Genomic DNA, 21804 nt, shown 5'->3' on the forward strand with positions numbered 1-21804 from the left:
CAGCCATTTGTAAACGAGTTAGGTTGATATTTTGCCGTGAACTCTGTAAGAAAGAATGCAAAATTGCACGAGCAAATTAAGTGAGACCAATTTTTTTCTCACGTCCCACGTAAACTTCATTTAAACTAAGGACGTACTTGACATACAAAGATGGGGACTTAGACCAATTGAGACGTGTTCACCTGCATTAAACTATGGCTTAATCGTGCTCCTTAGATTCCAGTCTACCAAAATCACCAAAAAGTTAAGGTTGAAAGGTAGAAAAACGAATCACCTACTTCGTTCGGAAGATGACTGTTCCAAATAAAAATATTTCATATCACTTGCCATCGGGGAATAATCCACGGTTGACTAGACTAGAAAACAACTTACATGATAATGAGATGAAAGCGGGCGGATCACAAGCAATTAAGGAGGCGTGTTTTTTAAGGCACCTTCACAGTTAACTTTTATGGAGTAAGACAAAAGCTAAGTCTGCATGCAGTTTTGAAAGTGACTGAATACATAAAAATGCCTCTTTGTGGAGAATCATACAATATGCCCACACCCTACTTATCCAGTTATGGGACAAAATATTTTCCTGTTGTGTCAGTGGGTATTTAATCTCAGCCGTCATTTAAGGGGGCAGTAGCCAACGGTTGCTAAGAGGTAAATAAACAGATAAATTTCAAATGTTTTCAATGTTTTCCTGTTTTGACAGTGGGTATTTCATCTCAGCCGTCATTTAAGGGGGCAGTAGCCAACGGTTGCTAAGAGGCAAATTAACGGATCAATTCAAACGTGACAAATCCAGGGCCAGGCTGAGGTGGGCGTAAATTGCAATATATATGACACTGATAAAAAAAATTAAGAGGACTGACGGCTTTGATTGTTATCCATTCTCGAACGTTCTCAGTTATTTCCTAACGTATGATCGTAAGCAAATCAGAGGTCGAAATGCACCACAGTGGCCTTATTTTGAGCATCTACAACATACAACATGACCGCGATGCTATATTCAGTGACCTACTCTATATTTTTGACTAGAAATTTCAATTGTTGTTCAATAGTTTTCTCTGAATGCCAGCGCGAAAAGAGAGTCTCTACATTCATTTGAAGAAAAACTAAGTGACATTGGTTAAATACGAAACACGAAACAAGAAAGGACGGAATGGAAACTATTCTTGGCCTGATGTGATGCTTTTAAACGATGAAAACAGATGATTGTACATTCTGAAGTTTTGAAAATTATGAACGAACTGAAAACAACTTAACAACAACTTAGTGGTGTGTTACCATATCATTCAACTCCTATATAAACAAAGCTGTAGAGCACATCGCCAGCTTTTAATGCAAACCAATCTTCATGATTCTCAGTACAGTTTGCGAAAAATAAAGCCTAAAATATGTAAAACTGGGAAGTTGATTTGTAGTACCGAAAGAATCGCAAAACAGACTTAAAGTCATTTCACCGCACACAATATAAGTTCTTTCCATTAGTGTTTGTGTCGGCTGCACTTCTTAAGATTGGGATACACTTTGGGAGGTTTTGGTACAAAGGGGTCAGGGCGATTAAGAACAGCTCAAATTAAGGAATAGTTTATAAACCAAAGTTCAAAGTCCAACAAACGTCATTGCTTAAGTTTAAAGTTGGTTCATAAACGAGAGAACAAGCCAAAAAAGGCACGAGGCAGTAGAATATCAATTTGTGCACTCTGAGGCCTCTATCCAGCGGTTCCTTCCTGAGTTGTTATGGAACACCTACGCCAGGGTGAGGACCGAAGCCGACAAACGTTCACAGCACGCAACGTGCTTTCAACTCTGTAAGCTACATTGTGTATGCACCTCATTTTCAAGATAATGAAACAGCTTTTTATGTTTTCCATGCTTACAAAAAGACTGTGGCAATCAGGACCAAGTCTAAAGAATAACTGGAACTGACGTGAAACTGCACTGAAACGGTCATTGAAAAATAAATGATCTGTAAATAAGCCATTGAGAGGTGTTATCTATCCCACAACAAAATACCACAAGGACAGGCTTGCGGCTGTACTTTAATAGCCGACCACATGCAAATAGAGACTAAGTTCTGTAGTTGCTTTATATATTAAACCTTGAAAACGTTATTTGAAGTCATTTCGAAGCAATTAAGTATCAATAACTGGATACAAGTTAATTTAGGAGCCTAAATATTATTCAAAGTTTCAGTTGGCAAAGTTAGCGTAAGCTCGGAACTGTGGGTGATATCTATGGCGCCAAATAAAGTATTTCGTGAGAGAAAGTTGAAAACTAGAAAAAGAGAGAGGTCAAGCCCTTCCTGTAATTTGATCTCTGTTCGTATGTTTTACCGCCTTTGAAAGCGTTGGTTTCCTACTGGGCAAGGTAGGTGGGTTTGTATTGAGTTGCAGAAAGATTCAGTCTCTGTTTCAGTGAAGCCACCACCCTTTACTTTTCAGAGCTTCTTAACGCACTTTTTTTTTCTTTATTTTGTCTTCGAATATATGGCTAAAGTAAGAACTGTTGTTGTTGTTCTGCTCTTTCCATCAAACGATGAAGTCTTGCCACGTTTTAGGGGTGATTTTTCTATTTTTCTGTGTTTTTACCTGAGAAGGAATCATTGTCTTAAATCCTATAGATATGATAACAAAATATTTTCCCCCATCTTGAAAGTTCGCGCAAACACTAGTTAATTCGTCTCAAAATATTAATCTTGTTTATTCCATTTCTAAGTGTTTTAACGTCATACCTCTCTTAAACCTCTTTCGATATTTCATTAGTTAAACCATTAATCTCTATCGCTCAATATCAAAACACTATTTTTGAATGGTTACATCGCCAAGAAGTTTAGAATAGAAAAGATGTGTAGATTACGTGTACACCCCCACAATTAAATTGTGATTTCCTTGTAATAGAAAGTGCTCGATGATTTTATCATTATATTGTCAGCCACTAATCCTGTTAAAAAGAACTAAGGGAAAGAAATTTCATTATCCCAAATAGAACCTCTCCACCCGGCGCCAAACCCACAACTGGTGTCTTGGCGCCTTGAAGATTGCTCTTTGAACATTTACGGTGCTGTACTATACCACAGCCTTCATAAAACCGCATTGTCATCCCATATCATATCATAGGTTTTCGTCGAGTCATCGTCGGCAAACGGCATCGGAAGCACATGCGAATAAAAAATGAACAGTCATAAGTACAAGAAAGATATTGGAAACTTGTCTGATCTAAAGATTCAGGAAGACGGATGACTCTCAACAAATTTAAGAATTTCAAACTAAGGTGTTCGTCTGTTCTGAGTTACAATATCCAAGGTCGATATTGTTTTGTCGGACCATAAGTTGGTGTTGAAATTTGGGAAACCAGCCTCATATGCAAGAAATAGAAATAGTAAATGTCTCTAACCTACAAAATGCTGCAGAAAATTTCGTCGACGAGCCAACCAATCATTCAGGCTTTCGCACTGACAAATCAGAATGGATATCAGATGCCGAAATCGCCCTTCACGTTCGTAAGCAGCTTATATTTACAACTTTCTGATAATCCTAAAGAGAACGATATAACTGAAATTAGGTATTACATAGCTACTAACTGGAAACAGCAAACACGAGTTTTAACTCGACAAGTTCACTATTTTCTTAGGCCAATTCTCGCGTGCTCTCTCTTGCTTTGTTTTCCTGGACCTAAAGCAGTGGTCTCGGTTTTCTCTTGTCAACATCCGCTCCTGGATGGGGTACGAACTCAATACGTTAGCTATTGGGAAATGGCCTCAAGTGGTACTAAACAAAACTCAGTCAAAACAGTCTCTATCTAAAGCCAATTACGTGTAAGAAAACATTTCATTTAAAATAGCAAGCATCAGGTCACGCTAGCCAAAATACCAGTCAAATTAGAACGCTCTCACAGCGAGTATAAAGGGGTCAAATTAAACACAAATACTACTTTTGGAACATTCTCCTAAAAGCCACAGGCACATTGTGTCCGTCCACAAAAAGTGTCACGCAAGAGCTTCTTTTTCTCAATTTCTTTTATTTTCACACATTTAACCCTTTAACTCCCAGAAGTGATAAACGTCTATCTTCTCCTTGCAATATCCATACATTATTCAGCAAAGAGGTAACGAAAATACTCAAACATTTCAAGTAGAAGTCGTTGTCTTGATCTAACACCATGTTCTTGTAACTAATTTAAAAGGACATATGTAGTCGCTGGAGGGGAGAATTGACTATCAGATCTTGGGAGTTAAAGGGTTTACACAATAGACACGGACAGAAATAAGTACATGCATTTCTTTTGCGTATAAAAATAATATAAATATAAGTAAAAATAATTATTTATAGAAGTGATGTAGGTAGCATGAAAAACTCGCACACTGAACTATCCTACACACTATCAATGCGTTCAATCAAGATAAAATCATACAATGATATTAACTTTGTGCGTTCTGGTCACCTCTTCGACGGTTCTCTTGAAAGGGCGCGAAGTTAAACGTACGTGATAATAATTTATGTTAAGATACAGATTCAATTTGCCATGCCTCGTTATCCGGGTTGGTGGCGGTGCGGAGTTAGATTGTAACACTTCCTTCCCTTAACCAGGGGAAGAGGAAAAGGGGAGAGGGGTGTCTACGTAAAGGTGTCGAGTTAAAGGCCCTCACTCGACCTTTGCCGCTGTTAACATGAAGAAATCATGTTTAAAGTCACGTCTTGAAAAATCGATCATAAATTGATCAAATTTAAGCCAATTTTGAGTGAGTGTCATCAAACCAAAATTACAGTAATGGCAACAGAAATACGACGAAACGAGAACACAGAAGGCGCCGATGAAAAGTCAAGTACACTGCCTGAAACGCGGGAAAAGGCAAATGGCCGAGTCAAGATAAGTTCAAGTTTCGAATCTGATTGGTTAAGAGGATTGGCGTGAGTTTTCTTGACCAATCACAGAGCGGAATAAAGCGAAACCAATGCTATCTCGGATTACATTCGACACTCAATTGAAAATTGCTGTAATTACCTTTGACATAATCGTTTGCTGATTTAGACAACCATTGAAGAGATAGGAATAAACAAATGTTATACCAGGATAGCGAAGGTTTACTCGGAAACTAAATGATGAACATTAATAAAAGCGTTGCTCGTTTACAACCGAAGAAAATTCGTTCCCCACGGAACCAGCCCGATATTAGCAGGAGTGCATTATGTACATGAACTCCTCAAAACGGGTGATGTCTACTTTGTGTTCGTCTCGTGTACGCGTAGTGAGCTGAATTAGAGTCTTTATTCATAAAGGTCGGAACTCCAAAAATATTCCAGGAGCTACCGATGAAAGGTTGTCTGTTACCAAAATGGGCTTTAAACATTGTGCCGACGGTAAAACTTCCCGATGGTGTTATTCCACTTTGTTGTGATGTCTCTGATGTCTCGTTTTTGTCAGTGATATTGAAGTTCTGATCCTGTGCGCCTTCTTCGGGCGGAACCATCGTCGAGGCCATTCTAAAAGAATTAGAGAACGGTGCAGACTGTTAACATTTACGCAGCAAAAGCCCTGGAAAAATTTCCGAGAAACAAAATGGAACAAAAATTGTGCTATTTCGTTGCTCATCGTGAGCAAAAAAGTGAAGGTTACGACAAATTTCTGGAGATGGGAGCCTTAAATCCAAAATTTTGTGATGGTCAAAAAAACCGGAAAAGAAGAACATCTCTATTGGAAACCAAACCTATAAAACAAAAACAAAACAGAAAAAAAAACAATAACAAAAGACAAAAAAAAAAGAAAGAAAAGAAAAAACCAAAACGAAATAAAAAGGTACAAGCAAACAAACAAAAATGCGCAGAAGGATTATTGAAGAAGTATTTACTTCCTTCTTTGGACTTGTTGCATTGTTCACCAACGATTACCGTCAGTTTATAACATATTACACTAAAAACCCCAGAACAAATGGTGATCAAGGCAACAGAGTGCTAAGAAATATTTCGAAATAACTTAACTGTTCTTGCGTTCCTGCTCTTTCTTGTTTCCTCTGTGGAGAAGTTTTTTCCATAACTCCGTGTCCCAGGAAAGGATTTTCGACTGAGGTAAGATGCAGAGATCGTGCTCTTCCTCCGCTATTGTTCCTATAAAAATTGTCACTAACTTTTGTGCCCGTAACTACGACGTCTTTTTTCGTCTTTGAAAAGTCCGCTGAATTCACACGGTTTGAGTGGCGGCTGTACGAAGTGGCGCGAGCCGCCAAACCACGTGACGCGTTGTAGGTCTCATAGCTAACGTGACCGGTCGCTTCTGGTGTTCTGATGTTACACGAAAAGTAAAGGGTAAGGAGTTATTAATCTTTAGTTAATAATTGACTCCTGTACTCAAAAAGCAAAAGAGCGAAGATGAATCATTACCATCAATGAAGCTGATGACATGCAAAATGTTACGTTCAAGTCTCGTTCGGCTGAGATTTTCTTCACTGATCGCACGAAATACCTACATTGAACATGGGGTCTCACTCTAGACTCCAGGATAAATATTTCACAAGTCCTCACCCCTTCTCCTCCAGAATGCTATAACACCGAGGCAATACTCTTTAAAAGGTGTTTACACAGCGAAATTCATTACATTTACATCCTGTATTTTACAGCAATATCGGATAACCTTGGAAAAGTTGAAGCGTATTCTGGTGCTGTATTTGTATCAAATCGCGTTGGTAGCTTCATGAAAGCCAGCGAGGAAAAGGATCGAAACACTTTCCTCGTATGACGAAATATCGCATGTAAAACTGATATCCGAGAATAACACATGTTTATAGCTACAACGTATTAGACTCCAGGGTACAACAAGGCTATGGAATCCGCCGTACAACGAGTATACCGTGACAGAAAAAAATACGAACTAATAACAACATCACTGGCTAATTAGGGGCATAACCCTTTCCTACCCTAACTCCATCTGTCTCGTCACAGACCTCCGCCCTGCAGAGGAACCCCGTGAGCCTGGTGCCGAGTTTCGTGATGAAGGCCTTGGCACTACTGGAGGAAGGTTGATGTCTTGTAGAGAATTGTTTATTCGCTGCAAGGCTGACGGCTCGGATTCGCCGCTGTGTGCAGTGTCGTGTGAGAACTCTCTGCCGCTATTCGGTCGACTGGACTGACGGCTGGAAGAAGACTGACGACGCAGCAGCAGAGGTGGAGTGTCACGAGCATGACCTACAGACGCGAGACAAATTTAGAGATAGCGAGATCAGTGCAATGTTTACTGCACAGTGCTCCACGAAAATCACTAAATTGTGGGATGAGCTTGAACTTTTGTAATCCAACCGCACTCATTTTTTTGATGAATTCCACAAACTGCTTAGACTCATCACCCATAAGTATTGCCAAGATCAAAATCATTTAGTGAGAGGGAAGATGCACCCACCCCACCCCACACCCCTTAAATTTAGATCAACCCATGCCACTGGCTGATTTAGGCATGAAGATTGACGATGGGTTGGCAAAGGAAAGTGAGTTGTGGTTTGTATCCATAAGTTAACCCTTTAACTCCCAAAAGTGATTAACATGTACCTTCTCCCTAAAGTATCCCTACATTATCCCACAAACAGGTAATGAGAATACTCAAACTTATCAGGCGAAGTTGTTATCTTGATTTTAAAATCAAATTCTTATAACTAATCTACGAGGAAATGTATAGCAGCTAAAGCGGAGGATCAACAATCAGATCTTGGGAGTTCAAGGTTTAAAAGAAATTCAGAAATAAATTGTTAATTTAGTCCAGTTGCCTTCATATTAACTGATTGATCTTACTTGTCTTTCTGTATGTATGTATTGGGGGCTTCCCTGATAGACTGGCATTAGCAAAGCGATAACTTCGACGCGGTACATGGCCAACAGCTACGAAAAAGAAATGATAAAACGAAGATAAATTGTATAATAAAAAGAAAAATTAAACTGGGCAGCTGAACGAAACAATAGTAAAGGCCGCCATAAAGACATGGACAAACTACTGAGTAAACTGCATGGCCTTTTGAGGCCCTGGATACGAAAAGGAAAGAGGGTTGAGTGTGAGAGTGAACGAATAAAGGGGAAAAGAACGACCAGGCGAGTGAATAAACACACCGATGTTCAAAGTTTTCAGACTAGTTATTTTCACCTACGGTCTGAATCGTCTGGGATCATAAAATAGTCTTACCCTGCAGATCCGAGAAGAAATGCTCATGAATCACAAAGTTGTTTGCCTGAAAACAACGACAAAATAGTAACTCGTCTTAGCAGAGCACGCTTTAAGTGTTCAGGTAAGGGGGACGGAGATAGGGGAGGATTGGCTTTGCGAGACTTTGCGTTAAGACAAGCCAAGCGTTTTACCATTTCTTTCTAATCCTAAAGGAAAAAAGAGGGCTAACTATTTATTCATCCTCATCTCTGATAATTTTTCGATACCATTTACATTCCCAAGTGAAGAATGGTCAAAGTCCCCTGCGCAACCGAGGACATCACGCAACGCTCTAAACAAATGACGTTGCGTTACGAGACCAAACAACAGCTTTGAAGGAGACTACATGTAAGTGGTCAGCGGCACCACGAGGGTAGACCTAGGCCAGAACTTTAAGACCCAGGACCTTTAGATCAAGAATCCAGAATATTTACATTGTAACCAATAGGAAATGGTTTCAATTTGCTGTCCAAATGCAAGAGACTGGATTTATGTGAAGCACTGTACTGTAAAATTTCCCTGCATATCCCTTGAGCATTTAGTTTAGTTTGCTTGTTACTATGTGCAGAGTTTGCAGCTTATTATAAGCCATACCATGAATTCACAGAGATGGGAATTCTACAAGATGGAAAATTCTCCATCTCTCATTCACAGTACCACTGAAAAAATTTATACTTGAACTCTTTATGAAACTTATGACCATACATTACAGAAAATCAAAACCAACCTGAGGAATTGCATTTTTGAAGCCATGATATTTCTTCAGAAAAGAGACAAACTTGTGAGATGGTCTGTCAATAGCTAGCTGATAAACCATTCTACCTTCCATCTGATGAAAAAAGAATAACATGAGTTCAATTTCCCACACTTTGATTCAGAAAACAGAGAATGTCTTTTTCGGGGCATACTATTTCTCTTAAAATAAATCTCTTTCTCTTTAACAAAATCAGCCTGGTGAGAGGTAATGTATCCAATCTTGTTGCTGCAAGAATTTTGGTGTCTGACAAGAAGTGAAAAAAAACCTTACAAGTCTGAAACCAGCGACACCAATGTAAGAATACAAAAGCTAAAAGTTTGAAAATTTGCACCATCTGCAGTGCTGCAGCATTTAATTAGTAACTCAGACCTAGTTTTTACTTTTACCAAGGTAAAGCCACTTTTAATTTTCTCCAGATACTGTACCTTCAACATGTGTTCAAATAGCCTTTTGCCACAACCAGTTCTCTGACGAGATTCATGGACATAGAAATCCAATACACACAAGGGATTGACTTCATACTGCACACTTTGCATATCCTAATGAGGTGCAATTGTATTTAGTCATACATAACTTGAGTCAAAAATAAATTCTCTTCTCTACAAAAGCTCTCACCTCCACTCACAAAGAATAAAACAAATAAGCAAACAAAATGAAAAAAAAAACCCTTTTTCTTTCTCTTACTGTAGTTTTTCTAAGAAAACATATCAAACTTTCCTTACCATTAAAAACAACTTTTTATGACCAACTTTAAGAATCCCCACAACTGATCCTTGGCCACTAGGTTACAAAGAAAAAGGAAATCCATCTATTTTCTAAACAGTATTTGGAAATTGTTTACAGTACAGGAATAAAAAAGTCTACTGCAAACCCTGATATCTCCATTGAGACTTTTCAAGTAAAAATACAGAATGTATGATGTCAAGAGCTTCTAATTGGTTAGAAATCACAGACAACCTCAAATTCTGAGTTGCATGCAGCTTTCATTTTCATTTTCCAGTGACTCACTTAATAAGCCAATTTAACTTCCAAAGCCTCCTGCTTAATAATTCCAGCTCTAATGCATTAACCCATGGTAAATACACAGTTTATGATAACAGTAAAAACATACTTGTTTGCAGCTGAATCCTTCATAACATAAAGCCTGTGGTCTGAATGTTGCAGTTTTAATGCACTTGTAATTGGTGCTCTCAAACCTTGGGCCTTGGTGGAAGAGAGAACTTGGCTAAGTTACAAATTAAAAAATCTAAATATATTTCAACAGACTAAGCTTTGAACAACACTTTTAATTTAACTATATCCTAACACAAATTAATTCCTATGAATTAATTAATTAACTGATTCAAAAATCTCAGAAGTCTGTCAGTTATACCATTCCCAGTTTCCTAAATCAATTCACTGAAAATCTTTAGATTTCTCCTGACACTTATTTATCTAATTGGTACATGTAGTTTGAGACAACCCAAGGGTAGTCTTCTAAAATTAATTATAACTATGTATAATGTTTCCTACGCTACATGTAAGTAATAATACATTGGGATCTTTTTATGAGATTGTGCCAAATTCTCAAATGTTCATGAATCATGGGATTCCTTGTCAATGACACACTATACGTTCTTTGCAGTCAGTTCATAGCACAAAATCAGAAGCCCTGCAAATGCAGTATTACATGTACATAATATATTGAAAATGAATTATAGAACTAAAAACTAATATGCTTCATGAATTTCCTATACAGTGCTTGATCTTAATTGTGACAAGTATTGTCAGCAAAAAGAATAGTATCAATTACCCAAACTGATTTCAAGATGACAGTGATAAATAAATCTCACCCTTGTAGAAGCTTCCCCCATGTGATCAATAACTATCTTCAGCTGAGATTGCTTGTTTGCAAATTCATACCTTTTAATGGAACACAAACAAATATCTGAAAAATCTTTCTCCATTTAAACCAATTGTTCTCTAGTTTCTGCATTCACTTAAGTTTGCAAAAAATTATTTGCAATTGCTTGCTTTCTTTCAGACAACATCACAATGGTTGATAGATGAACCTGAACATGATGTCTCGAGTATAAATTTACGATAACTCGCAATATAATTTAAATCAAATTAATATATAGCTATGTTATGTTAAAAATGTAGAATTATCATCTCAACATAAAATTAGTCGATAGACACTAACCTGTCATTTTTAATTCGCGACCGAAATGGGGCTAACTTGTCGTCAACGACTGTAATTAGATCGGGTAACAAGTCATTGATGTTAAAAGCAAACTCCATCTGCACTGTTCGGTTAGATCCACGCCTCCAACAAAAAGTCCCTGGGACCAGGAATCATCGCCCTTTCTGAGCCATCGAATGACTCTAAACTTGTTATGAGAGTATCGTTTTCATTTTACAGTCTGGATTGCACCTCTTCGCCATGGCGACAGCGGAAGCCTACTTCTTTGTTATTCGTTTCAAGTTCTTACGTAAGTCAGTTCTGTGCAAACGAAGTCTCTCTATGGTTACAAGACTCAAAAGGCCAGATCGGGTCTTTTTAAAGCCGTAAAGTCAATTGGCTGTACCTTTACCGGTGAATTCAGACCCCTTTAGCAACCATAAACTTTCCCATAAACTGTCGTCAAATGAAACCTGACACAACTTTACAGGCCTATTTACTTGATCAGCGGCCTCGCACATGACCAAGTAGTACGTTGTGTATTATTTTTCGTAAACGGATCAATGCAAAAGGAGTACCCTTGGTTTGTTCAAGATGAAATGACTTACTCTTGATTTGTACCATATTTTGAGCTGAACGAAAGTTATAGAAGCACTCATCATGTTTTTACAGCCGTGGCATCGAGAAATGTGTGAGATTCCGACGATTTTGGGAAAATCATGACTTTGCAGCGACACCTAACAAACACTGGTTTTGTCATTTAAATTATTCTTTGCTATCCTCCCAACAAAACCAGCAGTTCTTTGTTCTAACGGCCAGAAGATCGTTGTTTTGCATGAAAATGGCGACAGGTGACATATCTCTGAGTGAGATTTATAGACTTAGCATTGATTAAAGTACATAAAATCAGTTCATTTTCAGGAGAACAAACAAAGTTACATAGAGGTAATTGTTTATTTGCCTGTAATAGAATACAAATATGTTAAACAGTGCTTATTAGGACCGTGAAATAATTTATAATATTTTTTGCCGATTCGTTAACATTTTTTCTGTGCTTTGTTATCGAATGCCTTGTAGATTGGTGGTTCTTCAAGCCAGGTGAAAGAATTAAATGCGAGATGACATACGATCAAGAGAAAAGAAGAACGCGCATTCGTTGACTGGCCCATTTAAAATTTAAAAAAACAATAATAAAATTGAGAAGAGGAAAAGGAGAGTAAAGACTGAAAATTATGATTCGTTACAGTTGTAAGCTGAAAGCAGCCGAATAAGGTCATGTCCATCTTGAATCTCAGTTCAGGCCTGCAAAAAGAGGCCTCTGTATTAGATGACCATGATAAAAAGTGTTTCATTTCTAAACGAGTTTGCATTGTCCAGCTGAGTGCAGCCTTCACATTTAGTCATTATAACTTACAACTAGTCATCCGAAGCTGAGTGTGGCTTAACGGCTACAACCAATGCGTTTCAGAATCATTTAGGAAAAGGTTGAAAATTATTTCCTGAATAAAGCCGTACCAAATACGAAACTCAAATTCTAGTCAGGCTATTTCAGTAAATTTGTGGGAGGTTTGGTTGCATCTGCTTTAGAAAGGAATTTTCAACAGTAATTAAATTTTGATGAGCGCAAATATTGTTTACCTTTTTTACCCTGTTTATCTTTAACATTATTTCACAAAAATAGAAGATGAAATTTCTAAGCATATTTTCGCACCTCACAGCGCCTAAGTATTCCACTGATCACCTGTTGAACTGTAATATTTGAATAGCTGCTCATTTTCTGTAATTGGAAATTTTTAAGTAAGCAATATGGATTTCATGGAGCGCAAGTCTTTGCCTTTGCCTCGTCAGTTCCTTTGTGGCCAGGAGAGAGAAAAAATTGGTTGTGTTGCAGCTTGTCAAGTATCCGGAGTGAAAGGTATCTTTTTGGATAACGGGAAAATAGGTAAGTCTTGATCGCATTGAAAAATACTGGAAGAGGTTAAACTGGTATCAACTGAATTTACTGATTCCATAAATATTTAAATTCAGTTTTTGGAAGAATTTTCTACTTCCTCGGGGGTTAATAATTTTTTTTTACAAGATATAAGCAAGCCGAATTGATCTACAAATAATGCGAATTAAAAAAATGAAAACGAATTTAAAAAAAAAAGTAAAAAGAAATGAAAGAAAAAACAAAACAATTTTCCCTTCAGTTGCTATGTATGGTTTTTGGCCACAGAAAAGTTTTGTCAAAAAAGGTTTGAATTGAATAACACTGCAAGCTAAGAGGTCCTTTCTTGAACAATGTATTGCAATAGCCAGGTAAGCTAATTTTATAAAACTATCAACTATTAATCAACTGGCTTCGTGGGTAGGAATGAAATAGGAATGAAAGAAAAAAAAAAAAAAAAGGAAACACTCAAGAGACCATAGATTGTATCCTAAAGACCATAACAAAGGAAAAAGTTGTGTTTTCAATAGGTCCAAAATTTAGTCGAAAAAGGGTAAAATTTTTATGATTCTCTTGCTTTTTTATGCGTGAATGGTGTGATCTGGGCGTTATATTAGTGCTGATTATTTCATATATATTGTGGACCATAACAGTACTACGGGCCAGCAGAAATATGAAACTATTGGTATCTCTGTCCTTCCTGTTGCTGACATTGAGTCAATGTTGGAGTCAGCAGTGTAGAATGGCAAATTGGTGGAGAAGTTTTGACACTCGAGGCTGGTCAAACTGTGACTCATCAGATGAATTCATAACAGGGTTTTATCGCAATGACGTCAACGGCAAAGATGATAAAATTTACTTGCTGGAGGAGGCCAACTGTTGCAAGGCTGCTGCACAAAACCACAATACCAAATCCACTTGTATCGAAGCCGATTGGTGGTATCAATTAGATTCGTAAGTGCTTCACTGAAGAGTCATGATAATTGTTTGAAGGACGCGTGTCCTTTTATGGCCTAGCGCGTCATATGGTTTTTTTTGTAGCTGAGAGGCAGAGCATCGGAGCGCGAAATCCGAAGATCTGGGATTCGATTCCTTATGTGACTCAGAATTTGTTCTTTTTCCCACCCCCAAGACAACATAAATAGCTTCTTTTTTTACTTCAGATCGGGGCTCAAACTTTACCGTCCTCCTCCTTCTTTTCCCTCAAATATTAGTCATGAAATAACTTTGTTTAACTGTCATCTTTCTCTTCACTTTGAAGTTTCCATATATGGGCAGTATGTCCAGAGGGTCATTTTCTACAAGGACTGTATCGTACCTGGGGGGACTGGCTATACAATATAGAAGAAGGAAAATGTTGCAAACCAAAACACCTTCCAAATAAATACGGACAATGCATCATCAAAGATATCGGTGCATCTTTCCACAAGAAAGGTCTGACTGGCTGTGATCATGGATATTACATGGCTGGGTTTTACAAAGGAGGATGCGAAGAACTGCACTGTATAGACAAGGTCAAATGTTGTCAAATGTTTGAAAGTGAGTGTCATTTCAGCAACTATTATTTAATTTGTGAAGACGCAATTGTCGACATTGAGTGGACAAAGAGCTATTTTTAATACTTTTGACCGGCAGAATAAGGTTTTTACTTGAATAAAGACGGTTTTAATTATCCATTTTCCGTCAAAATCATATGCCTTGCCAACTGAGTGGCGGGACACATGATTTCGCAAAAAAAGCCTGATATGTGGATAAACGGATGCAAGGTCACTCCGAGAGCCCCTTTACTAATGAACATAATTAAGACAACGTTTGTAAAAACGACTTTTGTTTAGCTTGGCTATGGAAGGTTGAGGAAAAGGCACGATAAAGCCTGATAAAGATGTTCTTCTAAACTGTTCCTGGATACCACCCATCGATTATTCACTTGTGAATAATTGATGTGGGAATAATGATAATAGTAATAACTATAGTAATCCATAAGGTTTTTGCCATGGTGAAGTGGTACAATGAATGGTTATAACTTTTGTCAACTTTCATGTTTTACTTTAGGTCCACCAGAACCTTCACAAGGTAAGGACTAGCTGTTTATTCCTGGGACTTTTTTCACGAACAAATATTGTATTTTAGTCATGTTTCTTAGCATCCTCTGCATGTTTTTCTTAAAATTATCGAAGCTTGGTAACTTCTTTCAACAAATTACTTGGTTTCGCGCTTAGCATCAAGACGTCATACCTTGTTTCCATAGCAACTTTATTGGAAATCAGTGTGATGATAGATTTCAAGGCAAAGTTGAACAGCTACAAAAAGATGCTGATATGTGCTCTTGTCGACAAAATGGTCGAAAAGGCAAGTGGGAGTATCATTGGAAAACCCCCACTGTTAGTTTCTAGAGTAGAGGTGGCTCTTCATCATGCAAATCATATTGGTCGTGTGTATGTAAATATTCGGGATTAGAATACTTGGAATTCTAGAAGTGCAATATTATTTATGACTTTCTATAACTCTTTAAGTAAGATGAAAACAAAACGTTTTTATGTTACGCAGCCTAACACCAGTTTTAAACAAATTCTCTGTCGCCAAAATGCAGAATGTTCAAACTACGAAGTGATTGATGATTCTACAAGGTCACGTGGCTACCAGACAAGCAGTTCCAAATGTGATGATACCATGGAAACCAAATGGTACCGATTCCAAGGAGCTTCAGGCGATGCGATGCCCTTATCTTGTGTCCCAAAGAACCGCTGTGGTACTCGCGCCCCTGGGTGGCTTCATGAAACTCATCCGACAGTAGCGCACGGAATTGTGTCGGCTAAGGTGTGTTATCACTGGGGCGACAACTGTTGTCACTGGTCCAACACAATAAGGGTGCGCAACTGTGATGGCTTCTTTGTATACGAATTGAACAAATCACCCGGATGCAATTTACGTTACTGTGGAAATTCGGGTAAGAGATGAATATACTGGGACTTTAAGTTTCAAGGAGAGATTTTTTCATTCATGCTATAAAATTAAAGAAAACATACATGTCATGAGGACATTCATCTCATAGATTACGACACTGCAACGAAATTCAAATTTGCATTTTCTTTTTCTTAATTACTGCTCGGTTTTTGTTCTTGTACTTTTCTTTTTGGGATTATTACTTTGCTTCTAATAAATAAAGTAATCGACAAAAAAATATCTTGTATATTTTTGTGCTTTAGAATTGAACGGAAAGCAGTTGAACCATTAGCGCTGTAACTCGAAAAACCTCAGTTAAGCCTGGAACGCAAGAGTAATTGTAAAACGTCATTTCTTTCTGAGTAACTGCTGAGTTATTTCATTTCAGGTCCAGGCCTCACCCTACCACCAGGTAAACAAATGTAATTTTGCGTTGTTATATGCTTACTGCGTTTATGTCGATATTACCCTTGCCAAGTAGTTACGAAAAGCCAGTTTCTTTTTCAATTTGTAGAGTGTATCAACTACGAGTACCTGGGAGATGATACCAGAGCTCGTGGATATGGCAACGTTCAATCGTTTAAATGTGACAATAAACTGAAAACCAAATGGTACAGACTCCGTGGATCTTCAGGAAACGAGCTGCCGTCCTCTTGTGTTCCCATGAACTCCTGCGGAACGCATGCGCCTGGTTGGCTTCAAGGGCATCATCCCACTGTTGCGCACGGAATTGCGGCGGTTAAAGCGTGTTTCCACTGGAAAAAGGGTTGTTGTCAATGGCAAACTGACATCCGAGTGCGTAACTGTGACGGTTTCTATGTCTACGAGTTGAAACCGTCACCAGCATGTCATCTGCGCTACTGTGGAAACTCAGGTGAAAGAAAAATCGGGATAAATGTTTCCGTCTACCAGTAGTGTCAAAAAGAAAGTAGTGTCATCTGCATTATTGCGGATACTCAGGGTGGGAGATTGATTGGAAATCTGTATTTCTAAGTTTTCATTTTGGAATCAACATGATAAAGGGGTACTTAGCCTATGAAAACCGTCATGGAAGTCGGCGCTAAGTGGAAAAAACGAAAAAAAAACCGTTAAAGAGTCTTAGAACTTGAGGTAATTCAAGCACCTTTTTAGAAAGTCTTTGTGAAAAGATGACGATGATCTTCCTTTAGGACCAGTCTGAGCTTTTACTAATACACACCCCTTGTTCTTTACAGTTAGAAATCAGTGCAAGAATAATCCTTGCAAAAATGGAGCAACATGTTTCAATCTTCAAGATAGTTATCGTTGTCAATGTAAACTGGGATTTTCTGGGGTTAATTGCGAAAAGGGTAAGTAAACAATTTCGCTTAGCTTTTAAATGACTCATCATGTATCATGCGTACCAGCTATTGAAGTATTTCGTATCACGGGGCATTTCTACTTATTGTAATATATACAAAAGGCAACTATGTTAGTACATGATTATCATGGATTCATGGTAAAGAAATCCGACAAGGACATAGTATTATTAGAAGTAAAACATTAAATTTTCGGGATTAAATGCAGTGGTATTTGATGTACAGATACAGACGAGTGCGCAAGCAAACCTTGCCAGAACGAGGCCAGCTGTGTCAATCTTCGAGGAGGATATCGCTGTGATTGTAAATCTGGATACACCGGAAAGAACTGTGAAGATGGTTAGAAATGAATTTGATAAGTACGAATTTTTTAACCTAAAAAGGATTCGTGGCCCTCAAATAAAGGTTATCCCAATCTTATTTGTGTAATTTTAGACGTGAACGAGTGCACGAACAACCCATGCAAAAATGGAGTGGCCTGCATCAATCTTCGAGGAAGTTATCGTTGCGATTGCAAACCTGGATACACTGGAAGGAACTGCGAAACAGGTCTAACATTCAACCCTAGAACTTAAAAGGATCAATACTGTTATCTGTCGAGAAGCAACCCGTAAATTATGAATTTCTCCCTTTTCTTACATTTTCTAAGATATTAACGAATGTACCAAAAGTCCTTGCAAGAACGGAGCTACTTGTGTTAACCTTCAGGGAAGCTATCGCTGTGATTGTGTAACGGGATATTCAGGAAAAACCTGCGAAACAGGTATTTCGTTCGTTATCTAGTACAGCTATGGGGTCAGTTTAGTTAATGGTTTTAATTTGACAAGCTGGTGTGCATTTTTTATTCTTAGATATAAATGAGTGTGAAGCTAACCCTTGCAAGAATGGAGGCACGTGTTTTGATCTTGTTGGAGATTATCGTTGTGACTGTGTGCCTGGCTATACTGGAGCAGATTGCGAGACAGGTACACGCTATTTGTAACAGTAATAGGCAAAGTGGAGTCCAGTTTGGTATGAAATCATACGAGTGAAGTCCTGTTAACAGATCAAGGCAATGACAAAATTTGATAAATAGACGAAAAATTACTGTTAAAAACTCGCCTAAATATCCATCCGTAAAAAACAAAACGTTTTCCTGTTCTGTTATTTTTTTCAGCTCCAAAATTAACCACTTCATCTCCGCCCATCACTACTCAACCACCAGTGATAGGTAAGCTTTAAAGCGAGTAACCGTCTGTGATTTTTGTAACTACTCATTTGTACCACATATGTAACACTTCCTCTTTTGTTCCCAGGTGCAAACGCATGTAAAGAATAATTTTACTTCTAGAGAAAAAGGTAGCAAGTCATAGTTTCTACATTTCTACGTTTCTACAGTTCACGATCTGCAGCCCCAGGCCTTTTGGTCAGGAAATCAGTCATCCATCATTGAAAGTTTCAGCGAATATGTATTTGTAATAATCATTCCTTAAAGCCAACCTTTCTATGAATCCAATAAAAATCTGGAAGAAAAGCTAAGAGCGTGGTTAACTGACTTAATCTCTTAGAGCGCTTTTCGGTTGAGCATCTTTTACCAGAGGAAAGGGAAATATCTTTAAGGGCCAATGAGAACAAAGTTAAAAGAAACAAACCGTCTAAAGCGCGGAAAGACGCGGGCGATCAATTCTGATTGGTTTTAGTTTTGCATCTAATTAGTTTAGAGAGTGGCGCGAGTTTTCTAGACCCATCACATAACGAGGTAAGGTAATACTAATGCAATCTTGGATTACTTTCGACACTCAGTTGAAAATTGCTTCATGAAGTTTAAAAATTAGTCATCTTGTGTTTTTTTGGATACTTTAGTTTACCAATTGAGGTCTGCTCGCCCTTTAAAACCTGTTTAACTTGATCTTTTTAAATAAAACTTTTCGTTTTCTATCATCCTGTGACAGGAATTTTCTTTTTTACCTGAGTTCATATTCATTACCTTGCAGGTGATTCAAAGCCGTTAATATATTGTACTACAGGGTCCGCCAACAGTCCGATCACTATTTGCCTATTTACCTATTTACTTACCAATTTTGGTTCAAGCTACATTCAATGACGTTTGAACGTTGTATTTGTTTAACTGTTGGACAAAGCGACTGAATATATTAATCAGTGTGTAAGCTTTAGATATAGTTCATCAACTGATCTTGCTGAAAAGCAGGGGCTGGAATTCCCATAAACGAGTCATCCGACAAAGTTATATCGTCGGTAAATCTTAACACCTCTGGTTTACCCTTTTTTATAAGCCTGCGTCTCATGTGGAAGGGGTCAGTTGACTGTCGTATATCTTGAGGGTAGACTTGAACAAAAGAAGTGATATATCAAATAAAGAAGTGATCCTCGTAGGCAACTTAAGCAATTGTAGAAAATAAGCCTTTAAAAAAAATTCAGGCTTCTGCGGGATTCAGACACGTTTCTCCCAGATACAAGGCTCTACTTGATTTTCATTCGTAGATAAAATGAAATTTATATCACTAAAAAATATGATCAGATTCCTATACGGGAAAAAAGAACCCTATAACAGGTGCCCTATTCGAAACGTGTGGCTTCGTAACTCAGTTGGTAGTCGCGCCTAGCTACAGTGTTGTATCTGAGTTCTTTTTAGGCAACTATTCTTCAATTGCTTAAATTGCGGCTCACCTGCGTGGATCGATTGCTTTACTAGATTTTACTCGGCGGGTTAAGAAGCGTTTCGTGTCCGATTTGTGATTTTGTAAACTAGAGTCCGATTTACGATTTTGAACACCAGTGCGCGATTTATGATTTTGGACAGTAATGTCCTATTTATGATTTTGAACGCTTGCGTCCAATTTATAAACATTAGTGTCCGATTTATGATTTTGGACTTTAATGTCCGATTTGTGATTGTGGACACAAGTGTCCACAATCACAAATCAGACACTAGTGTCTAAAATAACAAATCAGATACTAGTGTCCAAAATCATAAATCAGACAGTAGCGTCCAAAATTACAAATCGGACTCCAGTCGGACACCAATGTCCAACATCAAAAGTCAGATACTAGTGTCCGAAATCAATAATCTTGTCAAAACATGTCTATTTAACGTTTCATATTTTTCAAATATTTTTCTTTTTTATAATTTTTAATGAAATAAACTACAGGTTGCCGATCACTTAACAATTTTGTCTTTCCTTGTCCCAAAATGTCCTCAATTCTTATCGTAGGCACATTATTCATTCCGCTATTCTCCTTGCACAGGATTTCAATTAAAACTAAATTCTAATTATGTGCCTGTGTCAATAAATAAATGAAATTGTATGTAACTCTAACCTTAACCCCTGAAAATACGTTGTGGCGCGATAAAAAACCAAAACAATTATCATCTCAGTACGTATCAGAGACAAGGTAATCTAAAGAATGTATCAAAGTAGCTTTGTAATTAAGATTTTCGAGTTGGTAACTTCAACAAAGCTAAAATAAAACTTCAAAATTATGGGCCGCTTATTTACACGAGGTGTAACCCAAACCGCGCTTTTACGCAAGCAGTGGGCGTTACGTGTTCTCTATAAGAGGGTTTCTAAGTTTTCATGAATTTCCTTCCACTCCTTTCTTTCAGCCCTCATGAAACCGTCCACAAAAATAAATGTTCAGGTAAAAGATTCAGCTAAATTCAAGATAGTTTAGAAAGTGGTTTTGTTAAACAACAGATAAACTTTGTTTAAATAACCGGCCCTACACGTTATAAGTTTATTTTCTCAGCTTCGAACTCCCTTGTAATGTTCGAATTACACGAGCTCTAAGAAAAGCGCTATCCGCCAAGATCAGAATTTAATATCAATACCGGAAAAATCTTCCTTTATTTCTTGCGCATTGAAATTTGCATTTGTGGTGTATTGTCTAAGACTGAATCTTTCTAATCAAAAACTTGTGGCTGAGGGTAAATCAATTAAGATTTTCATAATATTTGTTTATTTAGCTGTTATTCTGTGGGTAACATATCCATTTAATTTCCAGTGCATAGCATTTCTAAACGCATTCGAAGCAGTAACGGGTAAAAGCTGTTGAAAGCTTTTTCGAGGAAACACTAGTTAATACAATTCAAAGAGGCGCCTAAAGGTATTTCAATGTAACAGGTCTTTCTATAATTTAATTCAATAGAAAAACAGGATAAAATTTTAACAATGGGTCCTTTTTGCTGAGCCGGAGAGTCTCAGTAAGGTGATGGCTTTTATGGCTAAACGTTAAAAATTTTACCAATTTTGGACTTACAGTTAATTTCTTTCCTCCCTTATGGTTAAAAAAAAAAGAGCGACGTTTAGGAAAAACTTTTTTACGACTGAAAATTTGAATTTGTCAGTTTTTACGCCTAACAGTTGAAGTTTATGGCCGTTTTACTACTTTCGGTAAACCCCATTGAAACCACCTATTGAGGCTTACAACACGAAATAGATTGAATTCTGGCGGTGAAGTTCCAATTCCATGACTTTTTACATACTCTTCAAGTAACAGTTTGAGT

General features: G+C 37.7%; 1 protein-coding gene across 1 annotated transcript; it reads right to left on the reverse strand.

The window, feature by feature from the left end:
• Positions 1-4963: 4963 nt before the first annotated feature.
• LOC131774872 (alpha-tubulin N-acetyltransferase 1-like) lies at positions 4964-11556 on the reverse strand. Its single transcript, XM_059090957.2, has 11 exons — positions 11112-11556; positions 10762-10831; positions 10041-10132; positions 9652-9709; positions 9355-9468; positions 8900-9001; positions 8152-8197; positions 7767-7853; positions 6902-7169; positions 5970-6269; positions 4964-5474 (listed from the first exon to the last, which is right to left on the reverse strand). Exons 1-11 carry the CDS (start codon positions 11207-11209, stop codon positions 5195-5197), a joined length of 1515 nt encoding a protein of 504 aa, XP_058946940.2. The 5' UTR covers positions 11210-11556; the 3' UTR covers positions 4964-5194.
• Between the last annotated feature and the right edge of the window lie 10248 nt (positions 11557-21804).

The sequence above is a fragment of the Pocillopora verrucosa genome, chromosome 4, assembly GCF_036669915.1.
Source record: "Pocillopora verrucosa isolate sample1 chromosome 4, ASM3666991v2, whole genome shotgun sequence".
NCBI classification, from domain to species: domain Eukaryota; kingdom Metazoa; phylum Cnidaria; class Anthozoa; order Scleractinia; family Pocilloporidae; genus Pocillopora; species Pocillopora verrucosa.

Excerpts from the sequence above, each read along its gene's own strand:
- LOC131774872 (XM_059090957.2), bottom strand. The coding sequence starts at position 11,209 with ATGGAGTTTGCTTTTAACATCAATGACTTGTTACCCGATCTAATTACA. Across the intron at positions 10,832-11,111 it reads TCGCGAATTAAAAATGACAG|GTATGAATTTGCAAACAAGC; the intron begins GTTAGTGTCTAT and ends TTCCATTAAAAG. Across the intron at positions 9,002-9,354 it reads TATTTGAACACATGTTGAAG|ATGGAAGGTAGAATGGTTTA; the intron begins GTACAGTATCTG and ends TTTTTTCATCAG.